The following is a 19,063-nucleotide window of genomic DNA, read 5'->3' on the forward strand; positions in this document are numbered from 1 at the left end:
TTTGTATTGCAATGAAAAGTTTATTGTTTAATTCCAGATCGAGCCATTTTGAATTTACTCAGAGGTCGTGCTTTACTTGAAGGCTTGTTTACCTCAAGAACTTCCGGTCTTCTTTCTTCAACATCCTTGACGATCTGTAAAAAAATATTACATACGGTATATAATTCACTTTATAGGTTTTTGAGTTAGTCAATGTAACAAGGCAATAATTCTTACGATAGTATAGGATGCTCCACGGGACAACTCATCTATTTCCGAATCACTGGTATCGTCTACTGGTGGAGTTATATTTTTATAATCACCATTATTAACCGATGATTTCTTCAAAATCGATTTCGGTTTGCAGAATATTCGATATATATCCGAAGGGTTTTCTATCACGTCATCCCCACCTGATCTAACTGGTATTTGAGGTTGTACGTCTGAATGCATGAATTCAATTCTTATTATGTCATCCGCATCATCTTCATTCCCTGTGGAACCTTTAATCTGTTCATTAATCAAGGATGGATCTGCACCAATGGAAAGCATGTCCTCGATAATTGCCAATTTCTCAACCTCATCCTCTACGTCAGACTCACTTGACGATTCTTGACCCGTTCTCAGAGGATCATCGAAAGCATGGCGCATCGACTTTTCAAACACATTTATTTGTATCTTATCTGTAAACGATACTCGTCGTCTGTTTGTTTCTGATCTAGCAGTCCAAGCATCTGATTTGGTATTTTCACTCGAAAATTTGTCTCTTTCCTTTGCAGTGATACTGGTTGGAACCTCATTTATATTCTCTACAGGTGGAGATTGAAAACAAACAGACCGTTCAAGCTCAACTTTGTTCGAAACAGAATTTTCAATTACATCGTTGTTCATCGTACCTGTTGAACTTAGTGAGTGAACTTCACCAATACTGAAAGTTTTCTCTGAGATTTGACTGGAAAAACAAGAACTGACATTTTGTCCACTCGATTTCTCACCTGTCTTTTCTGATTCATGATCTTTCACACAGTTCATATCATTTTGTGACGACAAAGAGCATTCAGACTTGTCTTCGTGAATCACACTTCTGTCAGATTCAAATTCTATCACAGATGTGTCCAAACTGCTCATTGAAATAGTTTGGCAAGGATTAGGAATATTATAGGTTAACGATGATCGATCACCTTTTTTATCCACGTTTTCTGTCTCCAACAAATCTTTTTGGTGTTTAGGCATTTTGCTATTATTCAATTTGACAAGTCTTTCTTGAATCAAATCGTTAGCTATGTCCTCTTCTGAGAAATCAGAGTCTTCTTCTTCATCATAATAATCATTCTCTTGAGTATCTTCCCCATAATAATTACAAGCATCATCTTGTAATCTAAATCATAATTAAAAAACCTCATCAAGATACTGTGAAAAAGCAAGTAGAGAAAAAGATATCTTATCCAATATCTCAGTTCTGCTAAGACATAAATGTTTCTATAAACCTATCAATTTCATCTTGTAATTCCTCTTGAAGTTCAAGCTCATCTAATCTTTGCCATAAGTCTTCTTCTGTTTGGATTTCTGTCTTTTCTTGTGCCCTAAGTTTTGCCAACTTTTGATGATATTCTTTTTGACGCTGCCTGTGTTTAACTGTACAAAGAGAGTGACAAAAATAAAAATAGTACACTTTATTACAATACTTAAAACTGTGTTTGCTTGGTTTAATGTCAATGTGGAGAAGTGGTCAAAGCTGATTTTATAGATACAGAAAAATAACCAATCACCCCATCGGTCATTGGTTAAACCCGGATATCTACCTCTCCATTGTTTCTCTGCTTCCTCCTCATATGTTTCAATGATCTCTTGGTGTTCATTGTCGCCAAAAATATCACAATCCACTGGCAGAGACTGGCGCATTTCAAGTAAATCTTTCTCTTTCTCAAGATTTTCCAGCATTTCATCAGCCTCTAGAAAACAAATTCTAGAATAACACAGCTACACCTTTGTAATTAAAAAAGTGATGTAAACTACTTAACATTTCTAAAAATACTCGAAATTTATTGCAACTCATTTTAAAAATAAACTCAACTTCATTGCTCGTATTAAAAATTCTTACGTTTTATTCTGCGATCGCAGACACCTATAGCTTGCTTGGCGCTATATTTAGCGAAATATCCTTCGCCCAAGCAAACTAAAATTTCGTTAGTATGAACCAATTTTCCTTTCATGAGTGCTTTACGCCCAATAGGCACCATGCAATTGGTTGTCAATTCTCGAGGCAAAATGTCCAGACCCTTTTTAACTTTTTCATGAGCTTTTTTGTAATCTTTCCACGTTTTGGTTTGCTCTTCGTTACGCCTAAGACCCTGTACATAAAAAGCATATATTATTGACAAATAATATAACTGATGCAATATATTTTTTCCATGACCGATTAGTTTATCGTTTGCAGCATTGTTCACTGACAAAGTAATATAAGACATTGTATATTTAAAAAATGCCTAACCAATTCGAGGTTATGAACGAACAATCCATACCTCGACAAGTGCTTTACTCAGAACAGCCCTCAGTGAATTTTGATAATCTTGGTAATTTTTACTATCCATTTTTCGTTTTTCACTCGGTAGATACGTTTTTTCCGAAACTATGTACACCGAATTTGGGTTCCAGGTATTTTGAATTACAAAGAGTAAACGCGCTCAAGTTCCTCGCATCTGCTAGCATAACTCGCGCATTATCATCTCTCCAAGTGCCTGTCGAAAGAGAGAGAGAAAAGTAACATGCGCATGCGCAGTAAACAAACTAACCTACCTCTATCAGCTTCAACGATAGTGTCACGGATACTAGAGTACGATAGTTAGTGTAAACTGTAGAACTAATCAGCTGTTTGCCGTGTACAAACCTCCGTATAACGTACGAGGTTGTTTCAATGGCCATTGATCTTTCGATGTGTTATGGCTAGTTTCTTGAATGGGAAGGCGGCGGACAAAATGTGCAGGTGCAGCGATGACGGCAGCAATTTCTACATTCAGATAAATGTGATATCCAACCTGAAAGTACGAAAGAAATTCAACGTGAATTCGTACGCATGAAAGAGCTCTCTCATTTATGATACAACCCTTTATATCGATATCTTTGTTTAAAACCGCGTATCATCGCGAAGTTTATCTAAATGCAATTGCATTAATATTTCCAACCAATAACTGTGTTCCACGTTACTACGTATATCGAAAAAAATACGCATCTGGATAACTGATAGATTATTGTCAGTAACGGATTGTGCTACTGGTAACGTAATTTTGAGGACAAACTAATTGGATCATAATATCACGCTTGATTTCAGTAGTTCTTGGCATGTTGTTGGCACTTTATTGATCGAGGACGTGACAAGGTGAATAACACCTGCTCAAGATTACAGCCAATTTTGCAATTAACAAGCAGGTGTGGACTGACCATCATTCAGTCTAGCTTTGAACTTCTCGTTTTCACCTGAAAATGTTTGGAAGCAATTTTTCTAACTTCAAAACTTGCAGATCTAGTGAAGACTCAACTTTTCATTTTCAGAGTGATTACAATAACTTCCTTTTTGCTCTGAAAACAAAGAAACAGGGAGTTAAAAACAGGGCTGTTAAGCAGACACTTACAGCTGATATCTCCGTTCAGAACTAGCAAAATGAGTGGTGCTGGGAAAGTAGTGGAATTCGATTCTCTGGGTAAAGTAATTGATCAATACCACTAGAGTTAAACTGTTGCATTGATTATAATTTTTTACCACCTTACTGTCTATTGTGTACTGTCACCCTAAAATACGTAACTCTTGCGCTTTATAAATAGAAAATATAAAGTTAGCTTATTCCAAACCAGACATAAATACATACTATGCATAGTTGAATTTACAAGTACATGAAGTGACTACAATATAAATAATAACACATTTTTATAATTTTGTTAAAGCTGGAGATATCCAGGAATTGATTAAAGCAGGGGTGGACGCTCGTACCTACTCATATTCCCCTTATAGTAAATTTAAAGTTGGCGCGGCACTTCGGTGTCAAGATGGTACAATATGTAAAGGTTGCAATGTTGAAAATACAGCATATCCTGTATCTATTTGTGCCGAGCGAACTGCAATTAGTAAAGCGGTTTCAGATGGTAAGAGGAAATTTGTGGCACTTGCAGTAATCGCTGACTTGGACGATACTTTTGTATCACCTTGTGGCGAATGTCGGCAATTTATTATTGAATTTGGAGATATACCAATTTATTTAGCAAAAACAAGTCTGGGAACTGTATTTGAAACTTCAGCTGCAAATATGTTACCACTCGCATTCGCCATCTTAAATAATTCTGAAAAATAGTTTACCAATTTATTATAAAATTCCTTGATAATACTATTTAGAATTTGTTGAATATTTTTAAATATAAACTTCACAATCCTTCTGTGAGAATAATGTGCATATGTAATGTAATATGTTGAAAAGTAGTGGAAAGAATCTATTAGACTATATATAGGGAATATTCTGGTCTTGTAATTACTAATATTTACATTTTATCGATAATGTATTGACTAATGGCGTGACGATTGTTAATAATGTAATAAAATGTGTAAATTTTTACTATGCCATAACTCATCAACTTCAAAATATTTCAACAAATCCATAAATCGTGGCCTAAGGTACCAATTAACTTTACAGTTTGTGAACTTGAATTCTCGAGTTTCTGAACAAATGAAATCCATTCGAAAAATTAAGATGATTAATAATTTTTTCCCTACAAAGTAGAAATGATTCTTCGGTAAACTCATCACTGTACTCCTTAAACATGTTTTATGACTACATTGAGGATACACAAAGTACAATTACATGGGATTTCTCAAATTTCAAGTTAGTTATCTTACAATATGCAAATTCAATATCGAAAGTTCCATGTTTCAATAGATTTTCCAAGATTATTTTGTTGGATAGAACATTTTCGTCTCTTGAGCACCCGATGTAAGAATGTATGTAGATGAATGTTTACATGTTGGAATCTTACGCTTCCGATGGAATTATTTTGTTGCTTTGTTCTTCGCATTTGTTGAATGATACATTCATAAGTTTCATCGTAAACTAATGAGAATGATAAACAGACAGTTGTGCCGATAGGATTCAGAAGTTGTTGAGGTTATTCCGCTAGCCACTTGTGACCTTTCATATTGAATAGACTTTACAGATGCTTTATGTAGAATAAGTATGTATGGTTCTGTACAAAATTCGCATACTTAAAATTTGAATATCACTTAATCATTTACTTACTTCTACCCCTAACACAAACTGCATTGATAGATCAGAATGTTTAACAATGAAATAATACACGATATATACAAGATAAATTAAACATTACAATGATTCAGGAAAAGTTGTTTATAACAAGAATCCTAAAAAAAATAATGCTTCATAATCAGAATTAAGTAAACGTTAAATCTGTAAGTAAAGTGTTCATTGCCATAATTGATCGTTACTCTGATCACAACAGAGTACTTCAATTCGTCCAAATTTCATATATCACGGCTCGATATTATTATTTATTTCCATAACGAACCTCAAATTTACTGCCACAGTTAAATTAGCAGTTGGTACTTTAATTCAACTTGGGCAATGTTATGACACTGGCAAACCTAACTTTTCAATTACAATGTCTGGAGACTAGTCCCTGACCCTCATCAAACCCTTACTAAGCAATGATGAGAAAATAACCTCATAAAATCTTGTCACGCTTGACTTCGTGTGATCCGATTTTCACCAGAATGGACACCTGAAAACAGAGTATTTTGAAGAATTCCGATATTGCATATAAAACCTGCAGAACATATCTGAGCATTTTTGTCATTAACTTAAAGTATTACTTTAAATTAATTTCAATTGAAGTAATTAAATCAAAAGAATATTACCATCCAATGTAGCATTGGCAGAGATTTTCGTTATTTGTAGCCTGCTGAATCAGCAAATCAACTTGTTGCTGAACATTAAGCATCTCATCATGCGAAAAATCACGTCCCGTTAATTTGTCTCTCACTCTGTTTATTATTGCAAGTGCTTTCTTATTCAGAGCCTCCGGTTGATTTTTATCTCCTAGATAAAGGTAGTGATATAATATAACTTGCTTGATGCAAAATTTTAACTAGTATCTATGTGCCACAAACATTTGAGAGGACGTAAATATGATTTATCATATGATTCCAAGTGAACTAATGCAACACACGTTATACCAAAACTATATACGCGAAAGATTAATTACCAATATTCTTCATATTTTAAATGCAAACTTTACCTCCATTTTCAAGACTGCAAGGAACTCCTTTCTTTGGCAAAATAGCACTGTGAGAATCTAGCATGTCTCCGTGTTCCTGGCTACTACTGGCAGCAATACCTGGGGCATCTGATCTTGTAGCTTTTGGAACTGCGTTGTCCATTAGTCTCCAGTTCAACAGTGGATCGTAAACAAACGCCTCAAGCACAGCCATCAAGCTGTCTTTGTTACGATGTAACACCGACATAACCGATTCACTCGTCCGTCTGTATGTTCCTTCGATCCCTGTCACCTCCATAGCATTGATCAGCATTCTTGTTAACCTGAAGGGAATTTTCTCCGGGAATTTTTCACGCGTCATAGCAACTTCGAAACAATCTCCAAAATCGATGTGTAGAATTTTTCCACTAAGACGATCCAACATCAGGTTAGAGGGATGCCGATCTCCGAGTCCGAGTATGTAACCAACCATTGACATGACAGCAAGGGAACGAGTATAATTCGTTCGGCGATCAAACCACACTTCACTGGAAGGTGATTTGAGCCACAGAAGACGAGACAAGTCATCCCCATGCGTGTGTTCTAAAGCATGTTCAAATACTTCGACCTTTTGCATCAGCATAAGATGATCATAGTCCGGTGCCATCTGTATAAAATAGATAATTCAACTTTGTAGAAATAAGCATAGATTGTAAGCAGTTTATTTTATCTCACATTTAACATTGATGAAGCAGAAAATATTGTGGAATTGTAAAAAAAAAGCATGCTTACCCTCAACATTATTCTGTGCTCAATATTCAGTAGTATCTTTTTTTTCTCTCTATAATCTCGTATCAACGTATGCAACGTATCGCAGTGAGGAACCCAGCCAATAAGCCCACTATTTGTTGATAGAGGAATTACAGCATATCTCTATACATGAAACAAAGGAGCATACGAACATTTGAATTTCAAGTACGAAGAAATTACTATTTGTTTGAAGATTTCTTAACTCACTTGAATTGTGAGATTCCGCCTGAATGTGTCAGGATCATGCAACAAAAGTGTGTTGACTAGACCAAATAACTGCATAACACGTTCGTCTTGTCTAAGGTCTTCATGACCTTTCAATAGGAACATATAATCTTTACCGTTGCTACCTACGGAGATAAATGAAAAGAATTAGCAAATCGTTCAAGTGGAAATACTTTTGTAAATGGCACTGTTTTGATGCTAACCTTTGATGCAAAGTTTCCGAGGGCGTTGCTTACTAGTAATAACTTGCATCGAGCTGTGGATACTGGCAATCTTGATAACTGGATGTCCAGGATTGTAACTACCAGGTACAGCGAGTTCCAAATCTCGACAAACCAATAATTTTGGACTAACATACTGTAATTCTAAACTTGTTAGTTGAGGTAACTGTCTTGATATTTTTCTGAACACATGATAATACAAATCCCATGCCTGGTTTAAGTCCTTCACATTTCCAGACATTTTATACCTGTGGCACCATTCTTTTGCTTCCATCAAATCTCTTCCGTAAGTTTGATTGAATGATGTTTCCTTCAAGGTTTGCGGCCCTCGTTCTAACATCGCATGAAGAGGCTCCAAGGTATCGAACATTCCCTTGACGTTTCGTTCTCCAAAGTATAATCTACTGGCTTCTTCCAAGCCTTCGTGCCACAATTCATGCCACAGTATTGCAACTCTAATCAATTCGTCACTAGCTAATACAGCTTGTTGCACCAGCGTTGGACTGTGTTCGCACATATTTTTTAATATCTTATTAGCGGCAGCTTTACGAGCGGAACTCGCACTTTTTGAAGCTACTGTTAAGGGGTAAACTAATGCCTGCGGATGAGTTTTACCAATATCAATTAACAGGTGATGAATTAATCTGCCGACTAAGGCTCTAGGAGTGTCTATTCTCGCAATGAGCTGAGGAATTACTTGCAACCAAGTATTGATTTCAATTAGTCTTATTCCTTCGACAATCGCTTCATACACTTCCGGCCATTGTCCATAATCAAACCATAGCGTTAGCAATCGTAACGTATCTTGTAAAGAACTGCCATGCGACAAATTAATAGACCGGAAGAAACCCTCGACTGCTGGTACAGTGAACTGAGAAATGTATTGAGAGCTGGCTAATGCAGACCGTGATGCGTTACCAGGTACGTTATCGAGATTAGTATCACCTTGTTGATGTTTGTAAAACAAAACGGTTTCAAAATTTGTATAAGCAAAAGCATGCCAAGCTTTATACCATGAAGGATCATGTTTTGTTGCTGCTGCATAGTAAGATAACACAGCTGGTATAGAATGCTCGCTTATTCCTTGCAAAGCCTCCAACCACTCTCCAAGTTTTAGGTAACACCGAGCGAGTAATCTCTTCCTGGCTTCTTGCTGTTTCTCATCTTCTTGATTTAACACAGATATTGTTGCCGGCTGTAATGACGTTTGCACAAATCTTTGCAACTGACTATAAGCTGCTTCTCGATTATTCGCCATCCACATGTGTTTACAATAAGCAAATGTGACTTGCGGATGCGTTGTTGGCAATGGTTGATCAGGATTCTGAGATGGATCCATTCCAAGCAGCATAACTAATGTCTTATGACATAACATAGGGCTGCCATTTTTTCTGCAAAGGCTAGCATATTTCAGCCATGTGTACATGTCGTCCTGTGGAGAAACGACCAGTGTGTGGACTTGAATAATTTTTTGCCAATCTTCAACGACACGTTGTCCACCTTGCAATCTATCCCACCACATTGATTTTATTGTTGCTCTCCTCTCAGGAATTAACTTGAACTGTATTACTTCTTCTAATTCAGCTAACTTCTGAACTTCCACCATGGCGTTGTAAGCTCTCTGGTAACTTTCTCCAGCCATCGCAGTCAGTTCTGTGTCTAATAAATCTCTTGCACTGTCTATCAACTCATGGGCCACATCATACTGTTCATCATGTATAGCCAACACTGCTCTATAAAAGGCACCGTCCTGGGTGTCTTCAGGAATGAAGTTGACATATTTTTCCATACTTTCCCACTGCCCAAGTCCCCATGCAGCAGCTGCCGCCATTCGAGACATTCTTTGTTTATTTTCGTCATTTTCATTCGCCCATTGTCGGGTGGCAACATCATGAAGCTGCCCCCATTCGCCAAGTGCTTCTAAGCATCTCATCTCGCCTAAGGTTGATTCTACGTCAGTTGGATCAATGTTTAAGCGATCTTTATATAAATCTAATGCCTTATCCCAATTGTGTAACTTCTCATACCAACGTACTTGCACTTTAAGATCTTGTTGATTCTGCTGTTTCATAACATATTCCAATAATCCTTCAGCAACCTCTTTTTGCTGGAGTTTATTATTGATAGAAATCAGTGACTCGAAAACATTGCTATTTCTGCCTTCGTGGAATTCATCTTCTTTGTAATGCAATGCCTTAGCATAAGCTCGGCAATGCATGGCTCGTTCACCCAGTAACTTGGCATCTAATGGTAAAGGTCCTTTGTCACAATGTTCCATAAATTCAGCCAAATTCAGAATAGTTTGTGTGATTTCCGGTAGGTCGGGCACCATTAGTGCCTGCTGCAAGGTCTCTTTTAACTCCGTTTGATATGTGCTACTGAGTTCAGTCCAACATGACACAAAAGCTGCGTTGAATAAGTCTCTTGGTAGCTGTGAATAAGTTTGAGCAAGCGCCCAGCATGACCTTAATGCCGGTGAAGGTGATTCTTTGAGCAATCCGATAGACAAACTTCGGAGCCATTCTAGCCAATCATCTTTGGAGACTCTGCGCGTGGCTGTCCAGGCTTTCTGTAGATTGGGTGCTGACACATGAAGACGCTTGATGATTGTAGTATCAGAAGATGTCAAAGATAAATCGCGATATTGGCGTCTTGAGTCTCTAGGACGTGTAAGTAAATAGTCTTCGCCATCAGCTACGGTAGAGTCGCTTTGAATTTTATCTGTGAGTACGTCGTAGCGTTGATGAGTGATTTTGTGTTTAGTCATTACCTTCTGAACCAATGGTATAAAAATTTGATACTTCTTTCTAAGTTGAATTAAAAGTGCGCAGAGAGTTTCCATTGCCGGCATCCTTAGTTCTGGGTATGTGTCCAATGTTCTTACTAACGGATGCACTATCCTTGAAGCGAAATCAGTGAAATCCAATGTATCAGCAAGGTCGTCGACAGTTTCCAGCGCAACTCTATTAACCGAAATTGGGCAATCTGTAGCATAGAATAGTTTCACTATTGGTGGAAGTACCAAATGCAGATAATTATCAAGATTGTTTCCAAATTTCTGCAAAGCAAGAAGCAGCTTGACAGTCACCGCACGATCCTTACTGGTATCATGTGTCAGTACTCTCAAGATTTGCGGCATCAATTGTGGTAAATAAATTTTGAATTCAGCACCCAGAGCAACAGCGATGTGCTCCACAAGAAGAATAAGCGTACTCTGTAACGGACTATTCACAGTCCACACTTCTTTAATCAAAGCGAAAATATCATCCAAATAATTCCGAATGTGTTGTTTAACAATCGCAATAAGAACAGCCAATTGTTGAAACAAGTATTCTCGAAATCCAATATCAGCAGTGCGAACAACGTTCAAAAAGCTAGGCATAACTTGAGAAATATATGGTACGCATTTTATACCAAGGCTTTTAAAGATGAATGTTACTGCTTGCACAACCATGGTATGATGCTGAGATAAGGTGGGTTCCCGAATGATGCGCATGAGAGTAGCGATCGCAATAGCTGGATAATATTCCTCCAGAGTTGAAGTCGACATATTTACAAGCATCTCGCTAGTCGACTGATCTTGACTTGTTTCGGCATCACTTTTACACCTAATATCAGCCATAGACATTAGTGAATCAAACTGTGAATCTATTTGACCAAGGTTCATTTTATGCTTGTAGGGATCCAAGGCACCTAGGAGTCCGAGTACTCTGATTGTTTCTCTCCTGGTAACTGGTGATTGCTCAGTTTTTAGAAAATTAATAAGCACATCGAGTAAAAAAGGATATTGTGTGTATGGCTTGACTACATGTCCTGTACTTCCAACCAGCTGGCCAAGAACCCACAAGGCGACACCTCTTTTGTCTGGAGAACTGGCATCGACCAACATTTCCAGTAGTATTGACAATAATTCCGGCATCCATTGTTGCATTTCTGCACCATTAACACTTGCTAAATCACCAATCGCTTTAAGTACAGCCAAGACAACACCAGGGTTAGGCTCAGGTTCTTTCATCTTCGGAATGAGAACTTTCAAAATAGGTTCCATGTAAGGTCGAATGAGTCGTGGAGCACTAATGACTAAATAATCGAGCATCCGCGAAGCCTGTTCTTTGTTACGTCCCATACCAGAATGTTCAAGCTCTGTTAGAAATTGGATCAGCGTTTTCCGAAGTGAAGGCATAACGTAGGCTGGATTCATAGTACTCAATCTCCCAATTGTGTAGATGGCGAGTTCTCTGATTTCAAAAATTTCATCATTCATCGCAATAAATAAGGCTGACAAACTTTCTGCTTGAGCAAGATGAATGTCAAAACTTTTATCAAGCGACGCGAGGACACATAATCGCACATCTGGATCAGTGTCTGTGATGCCGACGACTAGTAATTTTCCTAGCACTGTAGAAACTGTATTGGTAACCGTTGGCCCTGGTTGATTCAATGCTAGCCTCAAAAGCCTGGAACATGTTTTCACAGCTTCCAAACGGACCTGAGACTGTTCAGATGTCAAGAAATGGTCAGCGCATCTCCGAACAAACTGTAGTAAAGGATTTCCATCAAAATTAAACGTACCAAGTGTTTTCAGCGCAAGCACCGTCGAAGGCAGGTCAGCTTCTGCAGTTGGAGCTGAAATTGGACTTGTAGCTGACCACGGAGCACCGGGATGTCGCAGTGGTTTGTGCATCAGTACTTGTGACAGCATTCTCAATAATCCTTGAGAAACATCTGGCTTCAAAGATGGTATACTATGAGCTAATTCGCGCAATGATGTTGTAAGAATTGGACTCAGACCAGTGGCAAGCATTGGCTCTAAGAGAACCTTTATATCTGGCCCTATAGTTTGCTTAACAGCATGCCCTAGCAAAGTAATGCAGATAAAAACAGCCGGTTCAAGTGTGGTACCTCGTTTCTTACTCGGCGTTTCTTTTGAAGGTAAAGAAGCTTTAATCACTTCCATAATTTCAGGAAGATAAGGTTCTATGCCAGTCTCAACTGCAACAGCAATTAATCCAATAGTTGTAAATGCTGCATGTCTATCTTTTTCGCGGCTTCTTAAAGTGATCAAAAGATACGATATACTTTGTGCCAAGTGATGCTTGTCGAATTTTTCTTTATTGAAAGCAACCAGCCGTGGTAATAGCGTCATCAACGCGTGTTGTATATGAGGATTTCTTGATAGTTTTTGGTTCATAACATCTGCGTAAATATTATCCAAGCCCTCCTGTAATAGACTGCGACAAGCGGCAGATTCATGAACCGGATGAATTGTCTGCAGAGTATTGGATCGACTTGGAACTGGGCCTGTCCAATTTGGTACAATCGGAGTTTTGAGACGAGGAATGAGAGACAGAATATCATCATCCATCTGTTGAGTAGAGCAATTAAGTCTCTCCATCAACGCCTCATAGTTTCTTTCCCACTGAGCATTACTGCATCTCAATAACTCGTTCAAAACTAATAAAGATCCGTGAATAGCGGCATCCTTGTTGGACCCTCGCCCCTTAACATCAGCATCATTGAAGCATTGTACAACTTCGTGAAAGCATTCTTTGTACCATTGCGGTTTATGCATTTGCTTTGTAGTTTCTCTTTGAGCGGTGACAACCAGGGCAGCTCTGAGAGCTTCGGTAGCAGCTTCTCGTATCAGCGGTTTGGGATCACGTATCGCGTTGAATATGAGATCAAAAAACGGAGATACTTGTTGAAAAAAATACGTCGGCATCGAGACGGCTAATTCTCTCAGTACAAGGACAGCTGCATGTCGTTTCCCCTCGTGCCTGTCTCCGCCAAGCCACTCAAAAGCACGTTTCACTTCAAACTCGACATACTCTGCTGTGTAGGTGCCAGAGACAAGTGCGAGTTTCCCAACAGTTTTTGCAGCCAATTCCATAACTCCAACATCGTTCGACGGCAATAGATTTCTTAGATAATTTGCAAATCTTATAGTACGAGTGTTTATATTACCACCATCAGCACCGATTAGACAAACTATAGCTAGTATACCTCCCTTCTTCTCATTCATGTCAGAACCAGAGACCATTTCTTTTATGTGGTGGTTGAATTCGTCCATGAAATTTGTCATCTCCTCCTGGGAGACTTCACGTAGCTCTGTTCTGACGTAAAGAGATAAATCATGTGCCGCCTTAATCCTAACATCTTCGTGCCGCGATTTAAGTCGCTGAACGAAATCCAGCACTAGCGAGTGCGTCATGTTTTAAAATATATATTAGTTTTCACTTTTTGACAAAAACGTTCAATTACGAGATGTGACACTTGTTTTTTAAATCTTTACATCGGGATACTACATTGCCCGATGTCCACCTGAAACAGTTAAAAAACTGGTCAGTGTGTATAGGTTAGGTTCGAATCACAGTTGCCGTGATGATACGCGTAGTGTGGAACGTAAAGAATTTACGAGATAATAAATGAGAATAACGTTAGATGTAACGTTGCGACGACGCCTAAATTTTCTACTCACGTTATTCAATCATCTATTTGGTTAACACGTATTTTTGATTCGCGGCGCAATCACGCTATCAGCCACAAGCGCCATTTTTAGTAAATATAAAGTGATATAAAGTAAATACGTAAGGCAGCTCCCATTATTCATGGTGGCTCTATAATAGATTTAGCGAACTTATTCGCTAAGCTAGAATCTGATATGCGGCCCAGCTTCTATTGGTGAATTTTAACTTGTGCATAGACAAGATTTTGAGATTTGATGCTGTCAAATTTCAGCTCAATTTTCAATTTTTGCTGCATTTTATGTATGATATTTAAATCAAGAAGGTGCGTAAACAATTCGTACTTAATGTCGTTTAATATTACCATCCTAAACATAATATATGTATAATACATTTACAGTAATCTATATTCATAAATACGGTATTATTTTCAATTTTGACACTCGGTTTTAGATAGGAATCGGTAAGTCTTTAGAAACTACGGTCAATATTTGGTCAGTATTTAAACACCAATTTACAATGTTTTTAGATACTCTGCACCAATTTTCACCATGATGCGGTTCTGCGGCTACACATCGCTTTTTGACTTCCTCTTGCTGTTCCTCAGTGCCATTTAAAAGCTCAAATTTATAAAAATACGCCCAAGCATCCCCTAAATCAGGATCTATCTTAACGGTGCGATTAAACCAATCTCTGCACTTGGATATTTTATGCTCACACCAAAAAAGCCTGCAACAGATACGATGTATAATTAATAACGACAAACAGCTCTCCAAACTAGGAGAAATTGAATAAACGTGAAATATCTCGCTGAACTTGCGTAATCTGGGTTTCCTACGTACTTGGAGACTGCTAGTAGAACATGGGGATCATGTTCACATTTTTTCAACGCATCAACACTCTTTGTTTTTCGTTGTGGTCGTGCTTCCATAAAGATTGCTTCAGCCCACAGCAGACCAGACGTAGGACATTCTTGCAGAGCTTTAGCCATCAACGTATTAGCCATGTCTCGCACCCCTCCACCTTTCAATTCATTTCGAATAGCCTCTAGCCAAAGCTCCGCATTTTTCGGATTACGAAGCCGTGCTTTTTCAAGTACAGAACGAGCCTTTGTCACTTGACCTTTACGCTGTTCAAGTTGAGCTAACAAACACCACAATGGCACAGAAGTGGGGCATTTTTTGATCTGCAAAACAACCAGGTAAATTCTCACATACTTCAATCGATTTTATATAAGAAATGATCTGTTTCAAAATTACACATTTCGAACTCTTCAAACTATCACGCTGGAAGAATAACAAAAACGATTTACTCACAGCTTGATTATATGTTTCCAGAGCTTTGTCAAGATTCCCTTGTTGCTCTTCTATTTGAGCCTTCATTAACCAAAGCTTGGGAAAATCCTCAAAAGTTTCTATAGCTTCCTGGAGGAGATGCAGTGCAGCTTCTAGATTATTAAGAGCCCATTCAAGCTTGGCACTTTTCATCATAACTCTAGGAGTTGGCGCTGATGCTCTAGCTTTTGCCAACAATCTTCTGGCACGTTCATATTCGGAGTTCTCTGACTCAAGCTTGACTGCAGCTAACCAAATCTCTTCAGAATTTGGATTGGCTTGGAAAGCCAATGACAAAATACCTCTTGCCGCTGGCACGTCACCCTTGATATAGAAATAATCATATATATTTCAACAATTACACGTTATTGATACTGAATACGTGTAACAAACTTAATTGAAGTAAGAGGATGAAGTATAACACCGATTACTTACAGCAAGCCATTTAGACTTGGCACCCATGAGCCACAGGACTTCGCTCTTAGGACAATGAGCCACAGCCCGTTGGAGTAGCGCTTCCAAGGACTCCCGTGTTCCGTAACTCTTTTCAAAATATGCTGCACGCAGCCAGATCGATTTTTTGCTGGGAAAAGTTGCTAAAGCATAAGCATACACTGCTCTAGCACATTCCAAAGCACCTTGTTGTGCACACTGCAAATAATTGCATTTATATTGTTCAAATTGACTGTACTTGTATAGATTTATTAAAAATAGTTCCGAAGTAAAGTTATTTATCAGCTTTTCAGTAAAATTTGTTAAAACTAAAAAAACCACTGCCACAATTTATTTCAACTGTGTGAAAATCGGTTACCCAGAGCCAAATATGTCACCTGATCCAAAGGATTTGTCATATTTAATGGTAGATAATAAACTGTACTTACTGTTTCTGCATCTTCCATCCAAGTGTGTTTCCTATCTTCTTCCTCAACTCCAAACCCGATGATGGACTTGACAATGACTTGACAACAATGGACAGCACCAGCTTTTTCAGCTTCCATAGCTTCTTTGAACCAGTGTTCTCTATTAATTTCAACTCCGTTAACGTTCAAGGAACTAATTGCTCTGTCAATGATCTTTTCTACCATATGCTTATTGCCATTAGCTTCTTCTAGTTTAGCAGCAGTCGTCCAAATCTGTCTATCCGTTGGAATATTTTCTCTAGCTTTATTAAGAACTTTTCTCGCGTTATCGTAAGTTTCCAATCGGGCCAAGGCGAGCCACAAATCGACACTTGTTGGACAACACTCAACTGCTCGACTCAATAAAATTCTTGCATCTTCTGGTTCTTCCAACTCAACAGCTACTTTCCACAACCGTACTGAGTTCGGAATATGCTCTAAGGCTTTTCGATAAACACGTCTCTTTGCCTTAACTTCCGTTTCCAAGTCAGCTGCTTTGATCCAGATTCTAACAGATGTTGGAATGTGACGTACAGACTGGGCAATTACGGCCTTTGCCGTTTCCGGAGGTTGAAGCCTCGCTGCTTCTAACCACAAGTCTTCAGAAGTTGGATTCACCTCACAGCCCTTCATGATAAGATTTCTTGCTGCTTGAACCTTACCCGTAACTTCCTCTAAGCGGGCAGATGCTATCCAAGCCGGGGGATGATTAGGATTTGTTTCACGAACGGATTTCAAAAGCAATCTGGCCTTTTTTATATCACTGAAAAAAATTTCAATATTGTATTGTAAATTAAATGGATAAACTGGTGAAAAAATGTTTTATGAGACTTACTTGATGTCGCCACCGTAAGTAGGAATCATACTTTGTAGATCCGTTAAGTAACCTTTGGGATCAACAACTGTTTGACCCTCAACAGAGTCTGATACTTGATTCAGTTTCACATTCATAAGCGTGTTTCGAGCTTGTCCAATTTTTCGCAAATCCAAGTCACCGGTTGGGGTCAACATACCAGGTGTGGCCAGGCCAGGCATCATGGAAGCCAGTCCATTAGACGGGTCTATACTAGTAGAAGTGTCTCCGCCCAAGTTTCTTGCTAAAACAGAATCTGGCAAAGGCGTAAACTTTTCAGCTCGTGGATTCCGCTGTTTTCTATTACGCGCATCGCCAACTTCGGGAACATTTTTCCATTCATCCTCAGACACATTAACCAGTTCACGCTTCAGATCTGAAAACTGTTGCTGGATTTTAGGCCGTTCTTGGCGATAACGTTCCAGTTCTTCTCTTAGGCGCTTTTCACGATATTCTTTCCGCTTTTCATCCATGCGTTTATCAATCGCTTCATAAATTGCATCTGCTTCTTCATCATCTTTGTCATAAGGATCCTGGATAGAAAAGAAATCACCTGAGGTTCAAAGTAATAAAGTTATTCTATTGTGCCCAGATTAGGAAAATAACTGGCAAAAGGGTCTATATTTCAAGTGTAGATTAGCATATAAAGAAAAATGCAATTTACTTAGGGTAATATGAACTTATGCTGCAAATTGAAATACAAATATGAATTAAATCTATTCGCAGTAATACTGAATTGCTAATACTATAGGAGGTAAACTTGAATCTTCAGCGCTTTGCTCGTCAGACAATACCGTACCTTGCTAAACAGCGACCCTCCATACCCGGAGAATTCGTCATAATTGGAATCGTTGAGATCTTCTTCATCCTCTTCTTCTTCTTCCTTTTTCTTAGCTCTTTTGGTAGGTGGAGCGTGTCGATCGTCACTATAAAATTTTTACAAATTACAATAATGAGTTGAAGTTAAAACATGATGTCAATCAGCAGCAATTAATTAGCAATTAAAGTGAGAAATCTTACGAAACATCGTTGGCATCGCGAGCTGGACCGATATCAGAACGAGTCGTGAAACCTGTCGCACTGTAAACACAAATAAAAAGTGAGGTTAAAAACGTCGCTAAATCGTAGACGTCAATTTCTCCTCGCCGGTAAGGTAATATTTATGAATTAAAAAATGTATTATTCGAAATTACCCTCTTCCGACACCAGCGACATAGCCCAAGGGTGCTGGAACCCCCAGAAAATGCTTTTTATTTCGCGTTGAAAGCGAAGCTGATGGCACCGCCATGTTTATTATATTCTACACTATCGCTGCGTGACGACACGACGCCAAGCGGTAAACACTGAAATAATGGATTACTTTTGAATCTTCAGCTTTACCCGACACAGGCTGGTTTTGCCATTTCCATCACGAGATACAACAAATCCCTCGGAAAAATTCGGTGCTATACTTACAATTTTTATTCCCAACAATTGACTCTCACTTTTTATTAACAATTGTTGAAACTATACTGTATATTTTTCTTGGCCTTAATTAAGGGATTCACAGGTACCATCGCTAATTTACGCCATATTAAAAGTAAATTGTATTCTTACATTCTGATACATATATCAAATTTTTACATGTATGAAATTCAATATTAACATACACAGGTCTCGCGATCAATTTCAGTTGAATACGGCTGTTGTCGATAGCTTCTTAGCGAATTTGCTCTCAATTATCATCATCCGTACGTAAAATTAATATTGTTAATTAGATTTTGGCACGCATGATAATTGGCCACGAGGTTTTTTGTTTAGGAGTCTCGATTTCCCTTGGTAAAATAATCTGATATATCCCTGGTACTGGGAACTATTCAGACGTGTCATTTTTCAGTTAAATTTCCTAGAACCGATGTTAGAAATCACAGAGCAGTACTTCAGGCTTGAAATGTGACGTAAACCGACAGATCTAGAACACTTCAGCCAGCTTACTGTCGAGACCACTTTCTTCTTTATGTTTTGTACACAGGATGGCAAATGTGTC

At 38.4% G+C, this 19,063-nt stretch overlaps 4 protein-coding genes across 11 annotated transcripts; 1 reads left to right on the plus strand and 3 right to left on the minus strand.

The window, feature by feature from the left end:
- Nucleotides 1–2,709, minus strand: LOC124305254 (unconventional prefoldin RPB5 interactor-like protein). Of its 3 annotated transcripts, XM_046764458.1 has the most exons (6): nt 2,502–2,709; nt 2,081–2,330; nt 1,782–1,931; nt 1,467–1,614; nt 217–1,357; nt 1–134 (listed from the first exon to the last, which is right to left on the minus strand). In XM_046764458.1, the coding sequence occupies exons 1-6, from the start codon at nt 2,568–2,570 to the stop codon at nt 21–23; spliced, it is 1,872 nt and encodes a 623-aa protein (XP_046620414.1). In that variant the 5' UTR covers nt 2,571–2,709; the 3' UTR covers nt 1–20. The 3 variants fall into 3 exon arrangements, with proteins under 3 accessions (XP_046620414.1, XP_046620431.1, XP_046620423.1); XM_046764475.1 differs by lacking the exon at nt 2,502–2,709 and having other exon boundaries at nt 1,782–1,929; nt 2,081–2,215; XM_046764467.1 differs by lacking the exon at nt 2,502–2,709 and having other exon boundaries at nt 1,782–1,945; nt 2,081–2,214.
- A 64-nt stretch (nt 2,710–2,773) lies between these two features.
- On the plus strand, nt 2,774–4,591 carry LOC124305273 (cytidine deaminase-like). Of its 5 annotated transcripts, none has more exons than XM_046764523.1 (3): nt 2,774–3,405; nt 3,529–3,677; nt 3,919–4,591. In XM_046764523.1, exons 2-3 carry the CDS (start codon nt 3,638–3,640, stop codon nt 4,320–4,322), a joined length of 444 nt encoding a protein of 147 aa, XP_046620479.1. In that variant the 5' UTR covers nt 2,774–3,405; nt 3,529–3,637; the 3' UTR covers nt 4,323–4,591. The 5 variants fall into 5 exon arrangements, with proteins under 5 accessions (XP_046620479.1, XP_046620489.1, XP_046620503.1 ...); XM_046764533.1 differs by having other exon boundaries at nt 2,774–3,355; XM_046764547.1 differs by having other exon boundaries at nt 2,774–3,046.
- On the minus strand, nt 3,563–14,054 carry LOC124305208 (serine/threonine-protein kinase mTOR). 2 transcript variants are annotated; one of them, XM_046764356.1, is made up of 7 exons: nt 13,966–14,054; nt 7,470–13,808; nt 7,249–7,391; nt 7,024–7,164; nt 6,274–6,898; nt 5,894–6,074; nt 3,563–5,757 (listed from the first exon to the last, which is right to left on the minus strand). In XM_046764356.1, exons 2-7 carry the CDS (start codon nt 13,696–13,698, stop codon nt 5,742–5,744), a joined length of 7,335 nt encoding a protein of 2,444 aa, XP_046620312.1. In that variant the 5' UTR covers nt 13,699–13,808; nt 13,966–14,054; the 3' UTR covers nt 3,563–5,741. The 2 variants fall into 2 exon arrangements, with proteins under 2 accessions (XP_046620312.1, XP_046620321.1); XM_046764365.1 differs by lacking the exon at nt 13,966–14,054 and having other exon boundaries at nt 7,470–13,899.
- Nucleotides 14,055–14,259: 205 nt separating this feature from the next.
- Nucleotides 14,260–18,377, minus strand: LOC124305247 (pre-mRNA-processing factor 6). The gene is made up of 9 exons (XM_046764447.1): nt 18,231–18,377; nt 18,058–18,117; nt 17,837–17,963; nt 17,020–17,570; nt 16,167–16,947; nt 15,721–15,936; nt 15,268–15,609; nt 14,794–15,137; nt 14,260–14,680 (listed from the first exon to the last, which is right to left on the minus strand). Exons 1-9 carry the CDS (start codon nt 18,323–18,325, stop codon nt 14,401–14,403), a joined length of 2,796 nt encoding a protein of 931 aa, XP_046620403.1. The 5' UTR covers nt 18,326–18,377; the 3' UTR covers nt 14,260–14,400.
- Nucleotides 18,378–19,063: the final 686 nt, after the last annotated feature.

This window comes from Neodiprion virginianus, chromosome 1 (assembly GCF_021901495.1).
Source record: "Neodiprion virginianus isolate iyNeoVirg1 chromosome 1, iyNeoVirg1.1, whole genome shotgun sequence".
Classification (NCBI taxonomy): Eukaryota; Metazoa; Arthropoda; class Insecta; order Hymenoptera; family Diprionidae; genus Neodiprion; species Neodiprion virginianus.